The sequence below is a fragment of the Armigeres subalbatus genome, chromosome 2 (genome assembly GCF_024139115.2).
Source record: "Armigeres subalbatus isolate Guangzhou_Male chromosome 2, GZ_Asu_2, whole genome shotgun sequence".
Taxonomy (NCBI): domain Eukaryota; kingdom Metazoa; phylum Arthropoda; class Insecta; order Diptera; family Culicidae; genus Armigeres; species Armigeres subalbatus.
The window spans coordinates 187,085,793-187,094,985 of NC_085140.1; the positions used below are offsets into that span (position 1 = coordinate 187,085,793).

At 37.6% G+C, this 9,193-nt stretch overlaps 1 protein-coding gene across 3 annotated transcripts in view; it reads left to right on the plus strand.

Moving 5' to 3' along the window:
* The window catches only part of LOC134211386 (akirin), a 31,745-nt gene extending 22,753 nt beyond the window's left edge, over positions 1–8,992 (plus strand). For all 3 annotated transcript variants that reach the window (XM_062688187.1, XM_062688188.1, XM_062688189.1), the window contains exons 3-5: positions 1,029–1,228; positions 8,300–8,456; positions 8,537–8,992. In XM_062688187.1, the coding sequence (XP_062544171.1) occupies positions 1,029–1,228; positions 8,300–8,456; positions 8,537–8,547 (368 nt within the window). In that variant the 3' untranslated portion in view covers positions 8,548–8,992. The remainder of the gene's footprint in view (positions 1–1,028; positions 1,229–8,299; positions 8,457–8,536) is intronic.
* Positions 8,993–9,193: the final 201 nt, after the last annotated feature.

Genomic DNA, 9,193 nt, shown 5'->3' on the forward strand with positions numbered 1-9,193 from the left:
TTTTTAGCAGTAAATGCTTTATACGCATTGCATTAGATCAGGTTCAACGATGTGAAGTTGCATTTATTTATCAACTGTCAGACAACGACAATCTATAGATCGCCAACCAAACTAAAAAACAGAAATCGTTGAGGCTTCATGCACGAGCCAACTCGCTTGCGATTTTGTAAGGGGAGCATCGCGCTTGAATTCTCGGATAGAATCGCATCGCTTTGCTCACTCGCCGAAAAATGATTTCGCTAAAAAAAGCTTCAAAACGCATTCAAGCCGCATGTTTTGTTTACATGTGGATTTATTGGCGCACAATGTCAGTGTGTCTGCTGATTAAAGCATTTTGCATAGCACGTTTTTGGTCATTTAATGTAACTATTTCAAAGATTCGTTACAAATGATCAGTTGCTTCAATTTAACGCCGACTTCCGATTTGGTAAGGAAATAAAACACCTAGTTAAAGTTCCAAAATTCTTACCCTGTTTGTTTTCAAGTTAAATAAAAACCGGGAAAATTTGCCAAAATTTATCGGGAAAAGCGGGAAAAAACCGGGAATTTGAAAATCAAATTTCAGTGGCCACCCTGTAAGTGTAAAAACAACTCCTAATTTTTAAATCTTTTTCCATAAATTTCAAGCAACCAAAATAGCAGTGGCGTTTCCCTAACCTCAATCTATCTGTGCACTGGACTTAAGTTTAAAGAATTAGTGTGCTGAAATGCATAGAATAACAGGATTATGATTAGTTTAAACGACTCAGATCATTTGGGCTGTCAAAATATCAAAATCTTCATTTTTTTGGTCAGTGCACAGGTACAAAGTTAGGTTACGCGACGCCACTGAAAAATAGTATGAATTACCGCACAGTTGGTGCAAAATTTACTGTTTTTGATAGCCCATTTTGATTGAATGCATTTAGATCATTTAAACTGGTTTTATACTAGTTCAAACATGCACTATCGATTTTTCCTTTTCTACTTCCCCCAGTATACCTTATAGAAAATAACCAAATTTTTACGTTTTTCTCTATAATTTGCAGAAAAAATGGCACAGAACATCACAGAAGAAATCAAAAGACTGCATCGCCGGAAGCAGCTCACATTTCACACGGGTAACATGGAACGAATGCAGGACTCGGAATCTAGCGGTTCAGAAATGGGCCCGGACAGTCCCCGCCGACCGGATAGCCCCCCCAGCATGGTCAAACACCCGGAAAAAGCGTTGTTCACATTCAAACAGGTATGTATTTCATTCGAATAACAGTCACATGCAGGTTCATTCTAGTTGAGAAAATTCCCGTTGACTTGTTATCAGACTTTCTTCATATAAAAAAAATCTAATAAAATAACACCTTTTACCTTTCTGAAACTCTCCTATCTCTTTTTTGCCCTTCTCATGAACTAAATGTCCGTAAAGGCTAAAGGTTCACTTCAAAAACAATTTTTTATAGAAAGCTCAGAGTCTCATCATGTTAAATAGTTAATGTTAATGTTAAATACTAAGTTGATTATTTAACGAATTGAGGTGATGTATGTGCGCAAAAGTCGCAAAAAGTCCAGCTAATTTTTTCGCACTTATTCTTAACCAATTCTCTCACTACAAGAAGCGGCATTAGACGAGGAATCCTGTCCCATTATTCCCTACTGAAAGTGGGCCTGATTGAACTACGGGCTAAAGAAATAATTTAATTTTTACCAACCATGCAATATGCAGTTTTCGTGACGTGAACATCAGCGAAAGCGAAAACAGGGTATTTTCATTTTCAAGAGACCAAACGAAAATGTAGTGGGCTCCCGGTAATCAGTCACATTACGTGCGCTCATGATGGAAAGGTTTGCTTTGTATTGAAATCTAATTTTTTGAATCATTTTAATAGATTTGAGCAAACAACGATGACTAGTTTATAGAATGATTATGTTGTTCCTGATTTTCGAGATGGAAGTGGTAATAATAACATTACTTAAACCGAGACAGCTTGTCCACAATATCTTGACGCTCTTTAATAAAATAAAAATCTTTGAAAATATGGTAAGATTCTTTTCATTGTTTTTGTTTTCTATGAGAGTGTAAGGGACCTAAATGTAAATATCGGGTGACTTCTCCCAATGAAAATGAAAATCTCAATACTGATCACGATGTAAAGGTTAGGTCGGCCAAATTTTTATTTCCGTCTGAATGTGTATTAAATGCCACCAGTCGAAAAAATGCGCTTTAGGACTCTAGGAAAAGTCAATGATAAGAGATAGGGATCATAAACCTTGGGGTTAAATTTCCGATTTACCAAACAGTAAAGTGCATTAGAATCAGCTATCCGTCAACGAAACAAAAGCGTGACCAGACGTGGTCGAGGCCTCCACCAATCTGCAGCCGAATCTTCGCAGAGCAGGAGGGAAGGTGGTTGCAGAACAAGGAAGGAACCGCTGCAAAGATAAGGTTAGTCAGGGAGTAAGGAAGTGAGAGAACAAGAAGGAATGAAGCAATTAAGGTTAATAAATAGAAAAGAGAATATGTTCTGAAAACTCAGATGTGAATATATACGTTATGTGGAAGCAGAACCGTAGCGTAGACTCCCGACGCCTCTTGGCGACACTTTTTTATTGGGTGTCCCTTACTTTCTCGCAGATGTCCAAAACAAAGAGCATTACAAAATCAGGGAGATTTGAAATCAACTTTTTGGGTAGTGCATCTAATCAATTTTTGCTTTATGAATTCCTCATGTCTACGGGGCCGTACACATATTACGTAAGCTGTGGGGAGGGGGGGTCGGTAAATATCTTACGATCCATATAAATAAAAAATCATTTGTATGAAAAAAATCTTACAAGGGGGGAGGGGGGTTGAAAAACCCAGAAAAATTGCTTACGTAATAAGTGTACGACCCCTACATAAGTTTCAATATAGATGTAAGAAGTAAGGATTAAGAAAAGTCATTAAATTTGTAGAAAAAAATTGAAATTTCGACGAACTTTTGACGAACCTTCTCCCCTATACGCAATTGAAATCAGTGTGAAATTCACTTTAAAAATTCCATAACTTTTGATATAGTTGTCGTAGCAAAGCTTTTTTTTTTATCAAAACACGTAGTTTTTTAGTGCTCACATTCCTGGAGAGCATCACGAATCTGAGTTTTGTTTAGAAAAAAAGTTATACCAAAAATACTGAATTTAAGGGAGTTTCCATAAAAAACGCTCATAACTCCAAAAGTAAAGCTAGATCTACAACTTTGTGGAAGAAACTTTTTTTTATCACGTTTGTGAAAAAAGTTAAATTTTCAACTTTTTCAATAGTAGGAACTATTGAAAAATAAAATAAGCTCAAATGTGGGCAATATTTTTGTGATTTTTTTCTCTGAAGACACTATTTAGATCATATCAGCCGTTTGGGCACAAAACAATTAAGTTCATCAAATCACGGGTTCCGACCATTGTCCGTCGCCAGCCACGCAGTCTGCGGAGGGTCCGCAAATCGCCTTCCATGTGATCGATCCATCTTGCTCGCTGCGTACCTCGCCCTCTTAGGGCGATGACATACTGACGCGACGAGCGATGCGGAGCGCGTCCAAGCACTCGTAAAGCAGAATACTAGCAAGAGGAACTCGTTTGTCTTAGACGCGTTCGCGCATGCAAACGCGTGACTATGTTACGGTCTTTAGGCTGATCCCATACTGGGAGAGAAGAGGGGCGATTAGAAGAGATGAGAGAGAAGCGAAGCGTCCGCGTGCAAGCTAATTCAATGAGCAATGTATGGACATCGCTTATACCTGGCATAGTGGAAGCGATGAGAAGAGGCGAGAAGCGGTAGCCAAAGAGGTGAAGCAGTTCGTAGAGTGCCATAAATTACGTAACGCTTGAAGGGGAAGGGGCGTTGTTGGGGAAGTGTGACTATCCATACAAAATTTTCAGATGTTTCATACAAAAAGTGTGACGTAGGGGGGAGGGGGGTTGAAAATTTCCCGTTATGTAATTAATGGATCTTCCATAGGAGCAAACGTAAAATAGGAATAAAACATGGCCCAAAAAGTTTTACCATAGCTACGCCCTACGTCTGTTTGTATGTGGTGATAATCTACCGATCACATCTTAAAATCGATTTTCAATTGCAAAATTCTATAAATCTCCCCAACACTCTTCTTCTTTGTGCTAAATGTGCTTCGAGAAGCAAAATATTCTCCGTCTGACGAAATCCATGTTTTTACACTTGTATTTGTTGCGAGATCAACACTCTGGAAAAACGCTTTCAGTATGTCATGGCTCGCTTTGATCGCCGCTTCACTTCGCTTTGCTTATCTCCTACCTCTTCGCTTCGCATCTCGCAGTCTTCTGATTTTTGCGGTGTGAACGTTGGATGGTTCTCCTTATCTTCTTCTTCTTCAATGGCTCTACATTCCAACTGGAACTTGGCCGGATTTTCAACTTAGTATTCTGTTAGCATTTCCTCAGTTATTAATTGAAAGCTTTTCTATGCCCGCCATTGCATGAGTAAAGCCCCAAACGCAATACAACGGAACGGCGACGGAAACGGCAAATTTGACAGAAAATATATGGGCTAACTGTCAAATTTTCAGTTTCCGTCGCCGTTCCGTTGTATTGCGTTTGGGGCTTAAGGACTGTATCGAAAATAAGTTATCCACATTTAAAGTGTTACTAGCTCATGAAAGCGTTGGTTTGTTTTACCCATCATTCGATGTATTCATATGTTAAGTTTGAAATCAGAATTAGTTTGTTTGTTGAAAATTTGTTGTTTCCTATGTATCGCAAATTGAAAGTGATATTGAAATTCGAGTTTTGGACACATCCCGTAAGAAGGGCATCGAGATGGATAATTTGACCAAGCGTTTCGATATCCACCATAAAGGTAAAAGAATCATGGTCAACAAGCTAGGGGAATACTACACGTTCGCTAACCTATCCAAAAAGTATTAAAATCAAAATCAAGTGAATTGGAATCCAGAATTTGGACCAGAAAGTAATCATTTTATTAAAAAAGTCAATTTTTTGTGACTAGGAAGAAAAATGCTTGAATAAATGTTGGAATAGTGCAATATTTATTCAGTATTATATTTCTTCATAAAAAAAGACGGAATCACCGTCTTCGACCAGAGGTCGCACAGACTGAACACTTAACATCTAGCATGAGGTACCCCCTGGTTTTTGGTACAGCTTGAGGTACCCCCTAGTTTTTTTTTATTTACCGGTAAGCTCAAATGTAAAAGTAGGTAATTGATTTTCATTGGGCTTTTATCAAACCTTGAGTGAATTTTCAAAACATAATTTGGGGCTTCTGACGAATTTACGTACATCGACTTATCAATTTTCAACCTTGCTACTTCCACAGAAAGGATAAAAATTAAAGATATTCGGTGTTTTAGAAAAATAAAACAGTTCTTGAAACTTTTAGTCTTCTGATGCAAGACCATGATGAAGGGGGCTGGGTTCGATTCCCGGTTCGGTTCAGAAAGTTTTCTCGAAAGTTTCGTCGTGCCAACAATGCAAAAATAACAAACAAGTTCCGAAACATCGCAGTTAATAATAAATTACCAAGGAAAAGTAATAGAACTTTAAAAACTCTGCAAGGATTTTGAAATTTTTATTAAGTTAAGAAAATATCTTTAAAATATTGAAGTCTGAGTGAAATTTTGCAATTCTCATCAAAATTCTAGAACTGAAAGGGAAAATGTTAGGTGCCAGTGTTTGAGAGATTTGATTTTCTGTTCCCAAAAAAATATAGAAGTTTTTGAAAAACTTTGAGAATTTAGAATCTTAGGATTTAAAGCATTGAGTGACCCCAAGAAACGGAAAGTTGATGTAAAAATCGCGTTTTCATTGAAGATTGGCAAGAGAAATTTTATTCACCTTGACCAGAAGAAAACCTGTTTCCTTTATTTGTTCGAAAACTGTTTCTGTGTTGAGAGAATATTATGTTTGATTTGGTTTTGAAGGAATTTTACCGACATTACGAGACCAAGCATTGTACGAATATTGATGTGAAAACATGGTGCAGGTAGCTATCTTCTCAAGGGGAATTGTAGATCGTCTCCAAATCACAGAGGAATTGGCAGCTTTGATTCCAATGAGTACAACGACTACCGGAAAAGACTGTATACAAATTGTTATGACCTGTCTGAAGGAACTTGGACTCTCCTTAAAAACTGGCCTTACATCTGATGTCGCTGGCTTCGGCAATCATGGGAAAGAACACTGTCATTATGATATTTTTAAGAAAGGAGAAGCATCGCCAGCTGTATGGTGGCATTTCCCTGCAAATTGCATTATTCACCAAGATAATATATGTGCGAAAACGAGCAATATTCTTGAAGTTTAGACGATCGACAATCAACTTTATCAAAGCGAGGGAGCTCAACCACCACCAATTCCAAATGATGTTGACAGACATGGAAGCAGAATACGTAGCTATGCTGTATTAGCGAGAAATTCGTTGACTTAGCCGTGGTACAATATTTGAAAGATTTTTTTCTCTTCCAAAGAAAATTGCACTCTCTTACCAGATAAAGGAAAATCAATGGTCGAGCTGAATGATCTTGAATAATTATAAGCGAATGAATAGTAGTAGATGTCACCAAACATCTTGATTACTTGAATATAGAGCTGCAACTGCAAGGCAAGGATCTACACGTCGAACTTTTATTTTCCAACATTAAAGCTTTTAAAACAAAATTAATACTTTGGCACAGTAGGTTTACAGGAGTTTTCAAGCTTATTCGCTGAGAATTTCTGAGAACACAGTAACAAAACTTTTATTTTCTCAACTCCGTTTACTGTTATGAACAATGTAGTTCCGTTTCTATTTGCCTTTAAGGACGTGATGCATGTTACAGAACCTGTCCCAAACTTCATAGAAATTGCTCTGGCCAATTACGAAATAGAAATAATTTTGTGTTTTGGAATCAATTCAAACTGGATCAATTAATGAACCTTTTCTAAATGGGCGTAATAGATTTTGACCTTGGGCTTTGAACAGCGATTGTAAAATCTCACCAAATCCCTAACCTCATAAGAATTGTGCTCAGGACAACAAATGTGCACAAAAAAAACTTTTCTCTCTGGTAGTAACGTCATATGAATGAAATAAACAGAATAAAAGTCGTTTAGAACTTCAAGATCAATCCTAAAGTGAGTATTTTTTGCAATTATACAATACAACATCCGCCATTACGCATTTTTGTCTCAGGTACCCCCGGAGACCAGCAAAGGTATCCCCAGGGGTACATGTACCCCAGGTTGAGAACTGCTGGTCTAGACGATTGACGTCGCTAACCGCACGACTGCGAAGCCCGAAGTCTCTTCAACAAACTTAACAAACAGAATTAACATTTATTGCCAGACATATTTTAATATATTTTTTAAATTCATCCGATTTTATTCGAATAAAACAATGTGGATAACTTATTTTCAATACAGTCCTCATGTATCTGGTGTGGCAAGTACAATGGATTCACTATGCCCAGGGTATAGAAAGTTTCCAACCCGAAAACATCTTAGACCGGACGGAGAATCGAACTCGCCATCTCCGGATTGGCAATCCTACGCCTTTGCTTGCAAGGCTACTGATTCTCCTTTTTTTCAAGTTCGTTTATTTGGTAGGCTCAGGCGTGTATAACACTTTACGGAGCCATATTTCTTTGTGATATATACAAACAATGTCATTTTTTTCAGTTAGTAAGAGAGGGATAGGAGCCAGCGTACTCGTGGTGACTCGAGGTTAGTTAACAATATTTAAGGATGGACGAGGCTTAGGATTCGGAATCAAGGAATTTCGGCTGCTCATCCGGGCATTTGGCGTAAGGGACGATGTGGCGTGTCGTCGTGCTCGAGGATTGGTTCTACTGGGATACTGATTCTCCTTATAGATAGTGGAATTAGGAACATTAAGATGAGCGAAGATAAATCCTTTGTCTCCAAACAAACTGTCAAACGTGCCTCCAAACGAGCACGAGAAGTCATGAGTTCAATGAAAATATGAAGGGGTGTGATGTCATATGCGCCTGGTACTACACGATCAAAAAACGAACCCAACCATGCTTTCGCTCATCTATAGATTTTACTATCTATAGTTCTCCTAACAGTTCAACTTCTTCTTCTTTTTCTTATATAGCTCATTCCAACTGGGCCTGCTTTTCAACTTAGTATTCTTTGAACATTTCCTCGTCTAATGAAACCTGTTAGTACTTGAATCAAAAATTGTGTATTGGAGTGAAATTCTAAAATTCTAATCCAACTTTTTTGGACATGCAGTGCAAAACAGAAAGGTTAAGAACTATGACTATAATTCTTTTTATGTCTTTTTTTTCAGGTGCAAATGATCTGCGAGCGTATGCTGAAAGAACGAGAAGATTCCTTGCGGGAGCAGTATGATGCCGTACTGACTAATAAGCTGGCCGAACAGTACGATGCATTTGTCAAATTCACATATGACCAAATACAGAGACGCTACGAAGCGGCGCCTAGTTGTGAGTATTCGTTGTCTTTTAAAAAAATAGGTATATCTGTCATTGACGATCTAATTTATTTATCTTTGTTTACTTCGCAGACCTCTCTTAATCAGCTAGTTAACTTGTACTGCAAAGGATAACAAAAATGTCAAATACATACATCCACCCAACACAACAACAGCAACAAAAACAACAAACAGACACAAACGAATCCATATATTTAAATGTCTTATCCATCATGCTATATCTCTAACTGAGCTCTTCATTTAGTTGTACTAAACTTCTTACTATTTGTCTTTTGCTGCTGATAAAGAGATAAGAAGAAGAAAAAAACAAAAACCATGAAAACCCCCAACAATGGGAAAATGCTTTCCAATGTCACCTGTTAGACTGTTAATTCTGATTACTGAAAGCTTCGCGATTTGACAGGAGCGATAGTCTACCAAATCACGGGAAATATGTGTAACCAATTGAATTTTTGATTATTTTTTTTGTAAACTCATTTTTGTGGATTAATTATCAGAAATAATAAAAAAAAACGCTTTCCTCATGAACATTGATTGCATTACCGATGAAAATTATTACCGACGTACTTGAACCGGACTTCGACTTCCAGTAACAGTGCCGTTACTCCCGTCATCTACTCTACTAGAAATGTGTGTTCTGTCAGCCGTAAATCTCTTTCAAACGAGAACGATTTTCTCTATTATAGTTCTAGTGTATACGCTCTTATTGGACCTTGATAATCTGCGTAT